This window comes from Dama dama, chromosome 25 (genome assembly GCF_033118175.1).
Source record: "Dama dama isolate Ldn47 chromosome 25, ASM3311817v1, whole genome shotgun sequence".
Lineage (NCBI taxonomy): Eukaryota > Metazoa > Chordata > Mammalia > Artiodactyla > Cervidae > Dama > Dama dama.
In genome coordinates, this window is record NC_083705.1 from 68249040 (window position 1) to 68266774 (window position 17735).

Genomic DNA, 17735 nt, shown 5'->3' on the forward strand with positions numbered 1-17735 from the left:
AAACTGAGTAATGTCAACTACTCCGCCAAGGTCGAGAAGTCGGACACCATTAAGACCACCAAGAACACATGTACAGGCAAACAAGCTGCATCACTACTCAATGCGGTGAGGGAGAACAGACAAGTGTGGAGGACTCGGAGCCCTGAGTAAGATGTTAGAAAATATGTTCTCTGGCTTGTGTGAAGTGATTTGAGGAGAATTTAAGGAAGCAGGGCTTTGCTTTATTCCAGATGCTATTTAGAAAAGAAGCCCACCAGGCTCCTCTATCCATGGGGTTCTTCAAGCAAGAATACTGGAGTGGGTTGCTGTGCCCTCCTCCAGGGAATCTTCCCAACCCAGGGACCAAACCCAGATCTCCTGCATTGCAGGCAAATGATTTACTGCCTGAGCCACCAGGGAAGCCCGTTAGAAGAGTCCTGGTAATCTATAATTGCATATTTTAATAAATCTTTCCAGAAGACAGGACAGACTGAGGCTAATAAAACTGCAGCTGGAAACGAAGGGGCAGCCAGGCATGGGCATGTTTGGTCATTTGTGTGGTTTGGACAATGCTCACGCTTTGCCTGCATTCAGACATGATCACGGAGGGGCCTTCATTTTGTCGTGACCCATCACGGTCACAGAGTGGCAGCATGACGCTGATGTTCCGTCAACTGTTCACATCCAACAGGAGGCAGAGCTCCTGGGCTCAGGCTGTTCTGGTGTTTTTGGTGCAGCATACCACACCACCTCAGGAGGCGCAGGGCATCTGCTGGCCACATCTGCAGTGATCATGTGGGTCAAGGCAGTGTCTGCTGACCCCTCCTCTACAAAGCTGTGTTTCCCTTTCAGGTATCAAGTAATCTGAAAAGTGACACTCTGTCACCATGCAAACGACCACTTCTGCATTGTAGTGGCCTTTAAACATGACCGCAAATTCTTCTCCCATGGAGTGGTTGGGGTCTATGCCCCCTTCCCATAGAATTGAGCCAACCTGTGACTTGCTCGTACCCAGTTAGGAGGCAGTGAAAAGCTATGTGCAGGACTTGTGAGAGGAGGCCACGAAAGCTGATGTAGCTTCTGCCTTGTTGGTTGGGACACTCATTTCCCTGAAATGCAACGGAAGAAGCCCACGTACCTTGAGCTACCAAGCTATAAAAAAGCTCAAATACATCCAGGGGCTCCAAGCAACAGCCCAAATGAGGGGCAACGACCAGTGCCAGCCCTCACACATTGAATGATGACATCTCCAAATGATGTCAGATAAAGCTGTCAAATCACACTCAGCCACTGAGTCTCCTACATGAGACCCCAGAGAACGTGAATCAGATATAAGCAGATTACGCCCTGGCTTAATTTCTGACCCACAGATTCTGTGGACAAAATAAATGATTGTTTTAAGCCAGTAAGCCGGGGCTGTCAGGTAACTTGTTATTGCAGCACAGTAACCAAAGACCGACGCGCATCAACTTTCACCTAATGGGTTCAGCATCCACTGACAATCCCAGGAATCAACTATTTTAGTTATTGCAAAATAATGATTTTCCTAATTAATTCTCTTAATTCCTCTACCTTTCATAGCTGCTATTATTCTGTGAAAAACAGCTTTCCTTCAATCCCTGATGCTATTACACTACACTGCAATTCACCTCCTACAGGAAGGCATCATATACATGTAACATACACGTAACAATTCCCCTTTATTGCTCACCTTCACTCCAGTTCTAACCTATGAGCACACCCCATGAGAGTGTCCCCTATGTCTGTGTGCTGTCTCACTTCAAGGCCTGCCCGTTCGTTCCTTCCTGGAATACACTTCTTTTCTCACCCATTCCTCTGCACTCTACCACGTTGTCCTGGACATTGTCTCTGCAGAAAACCATATGTGAAACCCCCCCAGCTGGGTGGGCACCTCGCCCCCTAATGCTGTGCTCCTCACACGTGCCCCACCACAGCACCGTCTACCTATCTTTCCCACCAGCCTGCAAGGTCCCCTGAAGTCCTCGTGTTAGCCTCACTCCCTACACCGCACAGGGTTTGGGCATACATTAAAGCACTCGAGGAAGTATGTGCTGCTAAATGAAGTTTACGGAGGTTCTTCATCAGGAAAGTAGACAAAATTTTCATCTCTGGAAAGTTTATTTTTAAAACAAAGCTGAAAAGGCTTTGAATGACTCAAGTCAATATCCACTCTTTCCCTAATCTCTCTTAAAAATCTGAGGTCTATGATGTTAACTTCAGGTGAGAGTGCAACAGAAAAGTTAAATCTCTTTTTCCATGTGTATTTTAAGGCCTTTGCTATGACCTGCATAGTTTCCCTCAGAATGTTCTTTTTAATAAGCCTATATGACTCTTGTGGGGGAAAATGTAATTATTCAAAAATGTAGGTTATGACTTCAAGGCTCAAAGCTAAAAGGAGCAAGGTATCAACCTAACTAAAAGTGTAAAGACCAACACATTAGTTTGCATTTTTAAATATTAGTGAAGCCTATAGTGACATTTTAACCTGTAAGTAAGGTATTTACTTTACATGGCCTGCATATTTCAAAAGGTAAAATGCATTATCTGATCAATTTTACAAGAGCTCCTACAATAGAAAAAATTAAGGAGTCTTTCTAAACAAGCTGCTTCAAATCATTTTAAACAACTGAGAATTTTTCTGATTCTAAATACAAAAGGAAATATCATGAGCAAAAGACATGCACTTACCTGCCACGGGTAAAAAAGAGGAGTCTGATCCAAAGGAACCCTCAGGGGAGCAACAATAACCAGCTCAAACAGAAGCCCCAGAAGAAGCGGGACCACCCCGGCCAGCAGCACTGCCACGATCACAGTCTTCATTATCTAGCGGGAGATGAAAGGCCACTGAGTTAGAGAGTCTCCCTGACTTCTAGCCAAACCCTTTATCTCATGTGAAGTTTATTCTTCTTTGACCTGATGCCTAACAGAACAAATACATACCTTAAACAACTCACCCTTTATGTTACATGTTTGAATGAAATTTGAATGTATAATTACAAAAACTCAAGCTACTTAACAAAAGCATGAAATGACTACTAAACATATTACTATGTTGCTACAAAATTATTTTAATATGTATATTAACCAAGTGGCTGTGCTACTTTTCTCAATCTAAGTCTCAGGAATAGGCTTCTGTTTGTCTAAGAAGCTGACCAAGTCTCCACCCCCCGTCTTGGAGTGTTATTGCCAGTGCTTGTCATCTCCCTGGGTGCCCCACACCCCTGAGCCAATGGTGGCCCACCCATAGGCTGACCTGTGACCTCTGAGATGGACTGATATAGTTGAAGCATTCTGTGTAACCCCAGTTAAGGTAATTAACCAAGCTAATCAAATTAGCTCCCCTGAGAATAGTACGGTCCCACAGAACTTACTGAGATGACAGAAATGACCTGCATTTGTGTTGTACAAGATGGTAGCCATTAAGTCACATGGCTACTCTATTAGCACAGCTCTAGAATTTGGACAAAGTGGCAAAATGAAAATCGGCACAAAAAGGAAGAAATAACATGTAAGAGCCACTATGAAATCCTGACAAAGAAATCAGCTTTAAAGTGGCCTTGATGTCCCTTTTTCTTAAGGGAGCCTCAGTGAGTAGAGCTGTTTCAACAGCAAGAGACTAAAATGGTGTGCATTAAGATGCAGTAATTATTTCTTTACATAGCCATATGATGTGGAAGAATATCAAATGAAAACTGGTACTGGCTAGTTTCTCTATTTAAATATAGTTAAGGGCCTCATATCTACAGATTGCATAGTAATCAAATCCCTCCATTCTTAATATACAATGAATCTCTTGTGGTTTTCTTTAAACATGAATATTAAATAGCTGTTAAACTTTTAGTAAAATCAAAAATTCAGATACAAAACTAGACTTGATTATACAAATGAAAAGGCATAAAGCAGTGACCTAAACATATTTATCAGTCATAATCAACATTATGATCAATCAATAAGTTGCCACCCTTAGACAATCATCTTACAGTGACATTTTCCCTCACTCTTGTGACAATTAAGTTATTTATTGAGAGTAATAATTCCCAATAACTACTATCCTTTCACACTAGCCAGGACATTCTTGAATAACAACAGACTATAATTAAAAGAATTTCATTTATATAGAAAACACTGAATCCTGAAGTCAAGTTTTTATATATTAAAAGAATTTAATCACATTTTAGAAAAAATAACTTAAAGGAAATTTCTACTTAAACAAATTGATTTTAAATTCTACAGACTGTCTTATGTCTCAAGGGCATTACTAGATCATTTAATAGCATGACTTTCTTCTAACCCTCAGATATATCTGGACTGTATTTCTCAGAGTAAAACCAGAAAACTACTGCCCTAAAGGAATACTCCTTTTAATTCAAAAAATCAACTCTCTTGACACAATCAACACAGTGAAGAAACAAAGTGAAAAGATTTAAAGAAACCACTGGAAAAACATTCACCACTGCTGTCAGACAGGACCAGTCTTGACTAGAAAGGCCTACCATGAGGGACCACTCCTTGACCTTCTGGAAGATCACTCTGCGTCCCTGTGGCATCCACGCCACCAGTACCGTCACCGCCCGGATGGTGAGCCAGCAAACATAGAGACCACAGGCAGCTGTGTAGAGCTCGTGGATTTTGGCAGTCCCGGTCCAAAATGACATTAACCAACGGCCAGCAAATACTGAAAATACAAAGGCTGATAAATGAGACATGCAATCATGCAAAAACAACTCTAACCTTGATGTCAATGTTGTACTACCAGTATCTTCAATCATTTTAAGTGATTATTAAAAAGACAACACGTTTCACCATAGATAATATACATGCTGTTCTTTCGAAACATCCCACCCTCACCTTCTCCCACACAGTTCAAAAGTCTGTTCTGTACTTCTGTGTCTCTTTTTCTGTTTTGCATATAGGGTTGTCATTACCATCTTTCTAAATTCCATATATATGTGTTAGTATGCTGTAATGTTCTTTATCTTTCTGGCTTACTTCACTCTGTATAATTGTCAATGTATGACAAAACCCACTGAAAAAATAAAGAAATAAATAAATTTAAAAAAAAAAAAAAGACAACACGTTTTGATGTATCAGTATCTTCATTAAGAGCAAACAAAATAAAATCAAAATCCACCAAACTCTAAAGAATGTCATAACTTAAGATACAACCAAACCACAGCAAGTCACTGGGTACAAGCTCGCCTGTGACCTGCATGGTGACCTGCGAGGCCAACTGCTTATTCTCTGGGGACCGAAATGACTTGAGGAGCAGGGTATTTTTGCTGTCTGGATCATCAAATGAAAAGAGTGTGCATGTAACAGGACACAAATGGAGAATATACTTTCTATTATTTGTGTTGTCAATATTTTTAATATTTAGTAACATTACAAAGAATTGAGAGTAACTTTCTTCCATTTAGCTCATTCATTAAGATAGAAAACTAAGCTTATTTTAATAAGAAGTGGGCACAATAAAAAAGAATCTCACACTAATTTTCTCAGGAAAAAAATAAAATATGTGAAATATGTGAAAGTTGTCTAAGGCATGGCCTCAAACAAAGAGTTATTACAAATAAATTCCACAATGTACCCACAAAAATCTATCAGGCAACATCATTTATATATTTCTTCACATGGTTACTCCTTAATAAGGCTGGAGAGAAGACCAGGACCCCATTTCCAGTGTCTCTTTCTCCTTGATACGGTAATAATCTGTTTCATTTTTTAAAAACTTATCTGTTATTTCTGAATGTCTAAAAGGAGCAAGTGGTTGGGCTGAACATTTTCCATACATTTTCTCATTCATCTTGCCAACAACCCTGCAAGCAGTAATGACCCTCCATTCTGAAGACTGAGAAAGCGAGCCCCCAACCAAGGGCACACAAGGGTGGTGGCTGAAGGTCAACTCACGTTTGCATGACCAAGATCACGCTCTTGATCACTGACCCACATTGTCTCCAATCCCAATCAAACCACCTCAACAGTCAAGTTTATAGGCCATAATGCTAATAACATTACAGACTTCTTTGCAATATCACAGAACAGCTTGGGTATGAAGATAAGTAATTTTTAAAGACAAACACATGCAAATGTCACATGAAATAAACACATATGCTTGTTAAACATTTAAAAGTATCACTGATAATTCTGTAAAACTGTCAAGCATTCTATATGTATTTCTACTCCAGCAAGGGAGATTAAACCAGTCAATCCTAGAGAATATCAGTCCTGAATATTCATTGAAAGGACTGATGCTGAAGCTGAAGCTCCAATACTTTGGCCACCTGATGTGAAAAACTGACTCACTGGAAAAGATACTGATGCTGGCAAAGACTGAAGGCAGGAGCAGGGGACGACAGAGGATGAGATGGTTAGATGGCATCACCGACTCGTTGGACGTGAGTTTGAGCAAGCTCTGGGAGCTGGTGATGGACAGGGAAGCCTGGCGTGCTGCAGTTCACGGGGTCGCAGAGTCGGACACAACTGAGTGACTGAACTGAACTGATTTTTACTCCAAAGTTTTTGTTCTTTTTTGGTTGGCTGGTTTTAAAAAATTTAAAGGCCTCTTCTAATTCTATACTTCACATACTTCTAAAGTGTTTTTGAGAGGTCAAGTTAGTTTCTAGTTTGTAGTAACTTAACGTTAGTTAAAATGTAGCTATAGGAAAGTAACCTATGGGGAAATAGCATCTTCACAACCTTAAATGTGTACTATGACAAGTATATGATTAAACATAGCTGCATTCCTTCCACTAGATGCTGGGACTGGATTAACAGGGAAGTATTTGCTTAACAATCTTTAATGAGATTAAAGTACTTGCATTGCCAAATTCAAGTAACAAAACTGGGTTTCTTTCCTTTGTTAACTTTCTAGTATTTCTGATAAAAATGAAAATGGAACATATAAACCACAAAGCTGTCCAAAGTTCAAAAACTTAAGTTTTCTCAAAAATATGTTTATTTTGCTGCACCTTCCCAGGTGGCGTGAGTGGTAAAGAACCCACCAGCCAATGTAGGGAACATAAGAGACGTGGGTTTGATCCCTGGGTCAGGAAGATCCCCTTGAGGAGGGCATGGCAACCAACTCCAGTATTCTTGCCTGAAAAAATCCCATGGACAGAGGAGCCTGGCAGGCTACGGTTCATAGGGTTGCAAAGAGTCGGACACAACTCAAGTGACTTAGCAATGGTTAACTAGACTTTGTCATTTTAACAGCTGAGATCTGAGCAGTGAACCCAGGAGTAAAGTTTTAACAGTCAAAAATCACTGTGAGGAAAGTTAAAAATAAAACAGATTTTAAGATAAACTTTATTTTTACCAGTTTAAGATAAATCAAAACTCTTAGACAAATCAGAAAATAATTAAAGAAACCTCACTTGAAATTAACTAGTTGCTCCTCCTCAGCCTTAGCCCACATGGGAAAAAAATCAAGTATTTAAGGTAAATCTGATTTATAAAGTTATATTGAGTGTTATAATCAAGACACTAACTCAATATATATTTGCATACTTGATAAGACCTGAAAAGTATCTTCCACTTAGTGATGATTTAAGTGGCTAACACATCAGTGTGATTTAGGATTTTCTGGCTGCTATGAAGCACTAACAAGGAGGCTGGGGGGCAGTGAGCTGCCTCTCATACTTTGTGACTGACTTTGAACTCTGTCCCCATGTACCCCACATTCAATAAAAATGAAGAGAAAACCGCTTCATTTTATATTTGATGAAAAGATCACATCTCAGTAAAATATACCCTGTTAAAACAAAGCATCTTTTCATGATGTCATTAGCAGAGAGCTAGGATAAGCTCATACCTGGTAGAGTAAGGCAGATGAGGCTGGCAATCAGTAAGGTTATACACATGAAGACAATCAACAAAAATATCTGCAAGGCAAAACACAGCAGTGCATAAACAGTAGTCACATGTGCTCAATGTATTTTAGGACACCACTCAAAGAATCAACACAATTCTCTCAGTAAAAACAGTCTATACTGGTATCTCCAGGACTCCTTCCATTTTACATAAAAAGGAAATTTTCATTTTAGATAATATTAACTATAACTCTGGCTAAAAGTAAATTGCTTCCACTTTCATATAATCAGATACATCAGCAAATAACAAGCAAATATACTTTAAATCAGAGAGCACAAAAATAAAACATGATCAACTTACATTTTCCCTATTAATTAAAACTAAAACTGGTCACTTATTTTTATCAAATTCTCAAAAACAGCTTTTCATGAAAGGAAAGCTCACTCTCTAACAGTGCCATCCAATCAGAACACTCTGATGATGGAGATGTCTATACCTGCACTGCTGGACACAGGAGCTATGGGTACATGAGGCCACCAAGCACTTCACATGGGGTCAGTGTGAATGAGTGCCGGAATTTAAGATTCTAGGTACTCTGAGTATGAATGTTGTCTACAAGAAATGTATTTTTTATTTTTTCAGCTTAATTGACATAAAAGACAAATTAAACTATATTAATAATATATTTAAAGTGTTCAATGTGAACTGATATACATATACGATCACATATATACATATGTGATCTGATATACGCTGTGAAGGAATATCCACCATCAAGGTTATTTACCACATGTCTACAAGTGGTATTTATTTTTAATTAAGTTTAAAAGTAAACAATCATTGTAGCTATAGCTGGTGGCTCCTATATGGAAAAGTGTAGATAAAAAAGAAACACCCTGAGACAAGAAGGAAGCAGCCATCCTGGACAGAGAGATAAAAAGAGTGCTGCCTGCCTGGACCCGACCAGGCTCTGAGGGCAGGGCTCCGGCAGGGAGACGGCAAGCACCGGCAATAACACTGGGCGACGGAGTGTGGAGACTCGTCAGCTTCCACTGCCTGACAGACCCCGTGGTGGTCCTCTCTCTAATCTGGACCACAAAATACCTTCTGGTTAAGAAAGGATCTTTTATCAACTGAAGAGCCTTGTCTCTCATAGCTCCTTCATCTCTGACAGCTCGCCTACACCTCCTGCCTAAACTCCATCCGTTCATTCAGTTCCCTGCAGGTCCATACCGACCACGTCTTAACATGCTTCTTGTGCTGACAACAGGCCTGGAACACCTTTTCCCGCCTGCTTTTTTAAATTTGCTTGATCTCCTAACTTTAAAGACTTAAAAGTATCAACTCCTCCATGAAGCTTCCTGAACAACTTCCAAAAAAGTGTTTTGTGGAACAAGAAGTGGGCAATCATATAGCACGTGAGGTGAGGACTAGGACCTGACCATCGAATTTAACACCATGAAGGTCCCCGGAGACGCCTGAAGGAACAGTTTTGGTAGCATCTGGAGGAAGGTCTCAGTGAGGCAGGCACTTCCTTAACCAAACTCATAAATTAAAAAACTCATTAATAAACTCATTAATAAAACTCTTCAGTTTTATCAGATATAAACAAAAGATTACGACTCATTCCTTGGAGCACTGGGATTAATACTGCAAGGATTAAAGAGAGAAAAACTCTAAAATGCTGATTCCAGTTCCTGACACAGGAAATGAATCAAGAATGTTAATTTCTTGTTTGATCTAGGGTCTTCTTGTTCCTTACAAATGGCAGGGGCCAATGGCACATGGAAGCCTAACTCCATTGCCCATGTCTAAAATGTGATAAACTTACCTGACATTTACATACATAATGTGTCATAGAATAAGAGGAGTGAAACGTAGGTTCTCCTCAGAAGACTGTAAGGTGTGTTTACACCGAGGACTCTATACTAACACCACCAATAACAGCAGCAAAAGCTCTCAACAGAAATCTGAAAGATCTTCTGTCCAGTCTGTACAGTACCTACCCTGAGTGGAAAATTTAAAGGCCGGCGGTAAGGCTGAAAGCCGACAGGCCCGCCCTGCTGGAGTATGGCTTGGTGGGCTGCGTGCAGGCCTTCCCCCACCACGGGAATAGCGTTGTTATTCCGAGCATGCTGGTTATTGTTAACCTGTTGGTTTGCACTGTTCTCATTTTCTTCCTGGTCTCCCAACAAGTAGGAATGAAGATCCCTGTGTAAAATGGCATCAGTGAAAATTCTCACTCAGAATAAAACAGCAGACATGACACTGTCTTTGTTTAATAACAATTATTATTATTATAATTATTGCTCATCCTTAATAATTATTACTTAGGGAAGAAAAGGTATAAGTAGAATCTATGCAGAGCACTACCATTACCTCAATCTGTTCTAAATGTTGCTGCCTGCTTTAAATGAAACCCTTCCAAATGTAAAGTTAATTAACATACAGAATACCCCATAAATTCGATCTATTTTATGTTTTCTTCAGCCAACTTCCGAGAAAAATCAGTAACTGGAAAAAAAAAAAAAAGTGTACAACATACAAGATACTCTATGTGAAGAATTTTAGGGAAAAAAGAACCAATTTCTCTTTTCGCTATAGATGACTACCGTGTCTGCTATGACATACAGTTCAACTAAAACCTCCAAGCCACAAATGAGTTACAGCACAAATGAGATGGGAAGCAAGGGGGCATGGTAGGGCACTGAGCCTTAGAGAAGGATGCATGTTCAAGTTGAACCCAATGCACACAGGCATCCCCCGGAGGTACTGTGGGTCTAGCTCAGGACACCACAACAAAGCCAAAAGTGCAGTAAAAGGGTCAAGACTTGTGGTTTCTGAGTGTATATAAAACTTATGTTTACACTTGACTATAATCCAGTTAAGTGTGCAACAGCATTGTCTTAAAAAAACAATGTACCTGCCTTAATTTAAAAATACTTTATTGCTAAAGAATGTTAACCATCATCTGACAAACCTTCAATTTATTAAAAAAAAAAATGTAAGTGTGAAGCACAATAAAACAAAGTATGCCCATATTTCACATTAAGGTATCTCGGTTCATATACCATTGAAGACTTGCTTGGATAATTCTGAACATTACTTTGCTAGCGTGTGAGACGAGTGCAATTGTGCAGTAGTTTGAACATTCTTTGGCATTGCCTTTCTTTGGGGTTGGAATGAAAACTGACCCTTTCTGGTCCTAACTTATCAGGTTAGGATTTCTAAAAAAAAAAGGGTAACTTGGTTAGATTTTAATGCACTAAAAAGCATTTTACTTCTACCCAGTGTAATGAAAGAACCTGGGCCGCAACCCCTCTGTAAGAGGGTAAAAACATGCATGTATGCATGCTAAGTAATGTCAGATTCTTTGCAACCCCTTGGACTGTAGCCCGCCAGGATTCTCCAGGCAGGAATACAGCAGCAGGTTGCCATCTCCTTCTCCAAACAATCTTCCTGATCCAGGGATTGAACCTGTGTCTCTGGCACTGGCAGGTGATTTTTAACACTGACCCACCTGGGAAGCCCCCCAAAACATGTATACATTCTCCATAAAAGGAGAGCAATGATTAGAAAAGCTTTAGTAAGTGTTGTATACACTTGCAGATATCATCAAAATGTCTCTTATTAAAACTAACTCTTCCTGAGTGGGGCATGCTTTTTCACAAAGGTTATTAAATGATCACAGATGATATGCCTACGAGGCACCTGCCATACTTACAGCAAGTATCCAGCGGTGACAGTCCAGGCTCTCACCAGTCCCTTCAGCCACTGCCGCGTGTGTCCCTGTTCGAGTAATGCTGGTAAGACAACCTGAAGCAGAAGCAGCTCAAGGGACAGTTCACTCACTGGAGCATCACTAAGATAATTACAAAAAGCCATAATTCACAATGTGGATTCAACTTTCCATTATCACCTCCAGCCTGTATGATATTAAACACTTAATGGAATGATGGTAAAACTCCTTGAAGAGTCACATGAACTTACTGCCTTTATCACCTCACATCCACTCTCAGTTGAAGACAACAAGGCATCTCCCTCAAACATCACCAAAACTGTTCCTGATAAGGACTGCCACGACCGTCGTGTTGTTACCAGAGTGACAGGCAGGTCCTGGTCCTCAACTCACCTGCTGTATTAGCAGTGTATCACACCCCTGGCCACTCTGCGCCCCCAGCACATTTTCTCCACGGACACCTTGCCAGGACGTGCTGGCTCCTCATCTCCCTGACTCGGACACAGTGAAAGGCCCCTGCTCTATTCTCATCTGCCTGTGCTCTCTGGATGCACGCAACCTCCTGTGGCTTACGACAGCAACTTTGTGTAAACTTCTATGTACTATCAGATATCTGCCCTAATTCTTAACGTACATATCCAAAGAGCCAACCCAACGTTTCACAGAACCCAAGACACCTTAAATTGATCATGTTCAGTATCAAATTCCCACTCCTCCTCAAACCCTGCTCCTCCACCATCTCCCTCATCTTAGTAAACGGCAACTCCTTCCTTCAGGTGCTCAGGACAGAAACTGAGACCCTCTGCCAGCTTTCTTCACCTACATTCAAACATCCAGAGAAGCCTACTGACTGCACCCTAATCCTGCCCTAAATGGAACCACCTCTCCTGACCGCACAGCCACTTCCCCCATCTCAGCCGCCCTCGCCTCTCACCAGGATGTGGCACTACCCTCCTGGCTGGCTTCCTGCTTCTGCCCTGGCCATCTCAACCCCAGCTCTTCTAGTCACAGTAGCCCAGACTGATCCCTGGGAAACCTATGTCAGATCACTCTCTCTCTGCTCAACCTCCCCAAAACCCCCACCCCTCAAATCACTCGAAGCCGAAGTGCTTACCATGGCTTACAAGGCTCTGGAGGACTCAGCTTCCCACAACCTCTCCGACTCACAGCCAACTACTTTTCTCCTTTCACTGCAACCAAATTGGCCTCCGGCTGCTCCTCACACCAACCTCAATGCTGCCGCACGTGCCTGCCCGGCTGCACAGGGCCCTCTGCCTTCAGAGATTCACGTGGCTCACTCCCTTGTCACCTCCTCAAGGCCTCCTCAACTGTCACCTCAGGGCCTCACCAGTCACTTCTTTGTTCATTTTTTCCCACAGCGCTTATGACTCTCTGGCATATTATATATTTTACCTATTTTTTATTGGCTGTCTTCCTCACTGAAAGATAAGTCCAGAAGGACACAAATTTTTCTTGATTCTGACTTGTTCACTGTTATATCCCTTGTACACAGAGAAGCACCTAGTATATGATGGGCCTTCAATCTTGCTGAGTGGAAGAATGCATTAAACACTGCTACAATAGCTCCATTAAACTTCTAGGTATAACCAGCTACCAAAATGGGACTATTTCAACAATACATGTGCTTCCTGGTTCTCACTACAACAACTGGAACATACAAGGACGGGGAGGTAACTTACCCTAGATAGGAAACAACTCAAGAGAACAAAATCTCAATTTGGATTCTGAGGAGAGACAGCAAAAGCTTGCAGAAGGTCACTACAAACAGAGAGGGAAAAACCAGGAACAGCTAGGCCTTCATGGGGAGACTCAATGGAGGCTGCGTGGGGCTGGGGAGTAGAATTCCAGTCAGGCGATGCTGGACAAGATGCTCAAAAGGCAGTGTGAGATTATGCTAAGCCTTGTATGTCATTCTAAATAACCCAGATATTACTATGCATATTATGGAGGAAGAGGCAGATTTGTTACAGATGGATTATAAATGGAGAAAAACAAAAAGGCCTAAAATATTAAGTGGTATATCATGTTGATTTATATAAGAGATCATAAAGAATTAGAACTGACAAGATTTAAAGACAATTACAAGTAAATCTGAGGAAGAAATGCAATTTGCCTGGCATATTTAGATGACTGAAGAGAAGACGCAAATCACTGAAGAAGGGAATGCAGGAGGAACAGTGGAGACTAGGTTTCCAGGTTACTTTAGTCTTTAAATCAAAATATTTTTCCATTTATAAGCTTTAGATCCTATCTTCATCTGTAATTACATGTTTAACTATGGCTACCTTACTTATGATGTAATGTTTTTCATATGAAGATGACACTACTAGGTATTTCTCATTAGGAATGTTAACATTTCGCTGATAAACAAAGGCACACTGCATTTGCAGAAAAACAAGTCTTTCTTTGGAAAATATAACTGCTAATGTTCATATGGAAAAATTTAGTTATCAGATGACTGCTAATATCTGTGAGAAATGAAATGTTTTATTAAATGTATGTACTCTGAGTATCAAATCCCTAACAGACTTTTAATTAGTAAAGCTTCCAAATATCAAAAACTTACCTATAGAGCATGACATTGTATGGAAGAAAATGAGGCAGCAGACTCTTGATTATTCGTATAGGCAGCCACAGCATCAGGAGTACGATGGAGCCGAAGACAATCTGCAACAAGAGAGAGGGCAGGCCGGGCGCCCCTGTCACCATCTGTGGGAGATGGCAGACTCCAGTCCAGGTCGACGTGTGCACAGGGCAATGAGTGTTCTCACTCAACACACTACACCTGGGTCACTGTGGGAAGACGCGTTCCTAGGACAGCTGCTCCTCTCTCTCTAGGACACAGGGCTCAGACAGGAGCCACAAAGGATAATCACGGCACGGTATATGAAAAGAGCGCTAGAAACTCACCATGAAGGATCAGAACAGTCTGCCTCATAATAAACCACCAGTGACAGTAAGAGAGAACCCATATTAATGGCTACAAAAGTTTCCAAAGGGCACACAATATTGTTTTTAGAATTTTATCTTGGAAAAACTTAAGATTTAACTAGGCAATTTCTTTTTCTAGCCAGGCAAGAAACTTTGAGATGCTTCTGTTAAGAGTTTAATGTGCTGTGCTCACTTACTTAGCTGTGTCCAATTCCCTGCAACCCCATGGACTACACAGCCAGCCAGGTTCCTCTGTCCATGGAATTTTCCAGTGAAGAATACTGGAGTGAATTGTCATGCCCTCCTCCAGGGATCTTCCTGACCCAGGGATTGAACCCACATCTCTTGCATCTCCTGCATTGGCAGGTGTATACTTTGCCACAGCACCACTTGGGAAGTCCCAAGAGCTTAATTTACAAGCTATTAACAAGTCTCTATTGCTTAAATGCAAATTAATATAATTCTGAAACCCATAATTTGGCAATTAATTATACTTCTAAAGAACCAGAAGGCATTTTTGTTTACTAACATTTTATCAAAGTAACCAACAGAATAGCTATTTGATAACCAACTTCCACAGGCATAGATAAACCTAAATTATTCAATCCACTCTACCAGTCCTTCTGACCAAAAAACAAAAACTCAAGGGTAGCCCACTTTACTTCAAAATCAATTAAAAAAAAATACACTTACCACTGACAAAATAAATCTTCGAAGATGCCTATAAATAGGCAAGTGAATCATTTCTTGTACTGGATTAAAATCTGGATCATTCAAATTCCTTAGAAACCATAAAACACCAGGTCGAAGTACCTGCAAATTTATTTCAAATGCTATAAATAGTCATCAGTGTCTTCCACCTCTGTATATGAGCTAAAACATTAACACAGAAATAAGCTTTCAAAATTATTTTGGCATCATAAAAAAATTGGCCTTAGAAAATTCATGTAACTCTACTTGGAAAAGAAGTTCCTATATCAGAATTAAAAATATCCTGTGCCTGATAGCCTTTGATGCTTTTAATCATTCAATGGAAAAAATTTACTAAGTATAATTTGTCAAGAAATCTAGACCTCCAAGATGAACAATAAGTATTTTTATAAAAATTATAACTATATTGTATAATTTGGGAAGAACTGGGTTACAATTTATAAGTATCCTAAACAAAAGATGTGATTTCAGTCTTATACTTTCCAAGAAGACTTACCTTAATTAAGAAACCCTTCAGCCTCTCAGTAGCTTCAAGTGACTACCTATTACATCTTTTTCCCTGGCTCAGAAGAAAGCATCAACGCTAGAGGTTGTGGGTGATTGGGGCAATGGATGACCTGGGGGTTAGTTCTGGGTAGCCCAAACTCACTAAGCTACCCTGTGTAAAGTCTCTCTGCCCAAATTCTATTTTTCCATCTTCCAAACAAACACAGACCTTTAAGTTTCCATCTAACTCCAAAATACTAGGATTCTGTATCAACAAAAAACTACCATACTGATAAAACAAAAAAAATTCAGTATAAAATATTTATCAATGAACAATGCAATTTAGAGGTCACATAAAACTACAATTTAAAAAATACACTTAGTTTTAATCACTAGTTTCAAAACAAGAATACAGGCTTTATTTGCAAACAGAATTTACTGAACTTATACTCTTATGTTTCAGGAGAATATTTTGGACCCCAGCCTCATCGCTAGCCCCTCACATCTCTCAAAAGAGTGGAGTAACCATGAACAGCTTTAAGCCTTTGTGTGTTAGTATTCCATTCACACTGGACTAGTCACCAGCCTGCTCCTTCAGCCCTGCTTCTCCAATGCTGCTCTCAATGGAGCAAGCTGACTTGTTCCATGGCTGTATTCTTTCCCAGAATGTAACACTGAGTAGACACTCTGTCCTTGTTTCTCATGATTACCCCAGCATACAGCACAGAGTCTGGCACAAAGTAAGTGTACGGTACTATTTGGGGAAAAAATTCAGAGCAGAAAGTACATTTATTACAATTACTCAAGTCTCATACTTCCTTTTGCACCAGATGACTAAGCATGAGATGCATATTAGCCAAGTACTGACACTGTTTTTACTGTCTTCATATCAGTAAGGACTGTATTCTGAAAACAGGATTAGTAAAAGTTCCCATCTGGAGACTGTACCAGAATCATAAAGGACCCCCACTATAATATTATACTTAGGGAGTATAAACGACTTCAAGACCATTTTACATATATGATCCTGTGAAACCATACCCTTTGGGTATTTCTAGCATGTCCTTGGATGAAGTCCAAAACAGACTCACATCACATAAAAAATTCCAAGAACATGTATTTGAAGATGGTTAAAATACATACCAAGTAAAACACATGCTTTTAATTTTTCCCCTCTACTCATATTTCAAACTGATTGAAATAATAAAACCTGCCAGTTTTTGAGACCAATTACTAAAAAATGGTTTAAAGCAATTGAGCCAAACTAGTCTATAGCTATTCCCTCTTAGAAAAAAGAAAAAGACTTAGCTAGGAAATCATCATAGCCTTTAAGGCATGCCATGTGGTTAGGGCAGAAGTTCTTTCTGTAAATGTGCAATGCTGGCACTTCCAGTGGAACTTACCTCTCTCAGTAACAGAATGAAGGAGGCGAAGTAGAACACATACACCATTCCCACCAGCCAGTGCAGAAACATGGTGGTGCCTGGGGCCGACTGAAAGCTCAGTTCTCGGTCTTTCAGAGTAGCATCAAACATTTCCTAAACCAAGACAGAATAGGTGAGACAGATCTGTACCACTTACCTCTGTTGAATTAACATCTTCACATTCTAGGAAGTGAATGAATCACCATACATGTAAGTTCTGATGTTTCTAGGATTACAGTTCCCTTAAAGGCATTTCATAGTATCACTGAAATACAAACAATATTAAGGTTGGATGCTATTTCAAAGACATATATGACACTGTGAAAATTTTAAAAGAGGCAATATTGATAGGCCAATTTGTGAATAAGCACTTTACCAATATTGCTATTGTGAAAGGAACATTTATGTTACCATAGTACTTCCTTTTCTTGGTTACAGATCTAAATGAATGGTGGGTTTTAATACTATGGTATGAGAGAAAATGTTACCTCAGAAAAGGCAGCTTTTCTATATTTATTTTTTGAGAAGAAATTGATTATCACTGACAGCCATTAAGGATTTTAATCAAGACTGAGCATCTTAGTTAAAACAAATGGTTAGGGTTGAATTTATTA

The 17735-nt window shown here is 40.0% G+C and overlaps 1 protein-coding gene across 1 annotated transcript in view; it reads right to left on the reverse strand.

The window, feature by feature from the left end:
* Positions 1–17735, reverse strand: part of MARCHF6 (membrane associated ring-CH-type finger 6) — an 82294-nt gene that overhangs the window by 11884 nt on the left and 52675 nt on the right. The window contains exons 15-22 of the mRNA XM_061129331.1: positions 17101–17235; positions 15194–15313; positions 14136–14236; positions 11534–11671; positions 9816–10020; positions 7811–7880; positions 4494–4675; positions 2689–2823 (exon numbers count right to left, since the gene is read on the reverse strand). Coding sequence (XP_060985314.1) covers positions 2689–2823; positions 4494–4675; positions 7811–7880; positions 9816–10020; positions 11534–11671; positions 14136–14236; positions 15194–15313; positions 17101–17235 — 1086 coding nt within the window. The remainder of the gene's footprint in view (positions 1–2688; positions 2824–4493; positions 4676–7810; positions 7881–9815; positions 10021–11533; positions 11672–14135; positions 14237–15193; positions 15314–17100; positions 17236–17735) is intronic.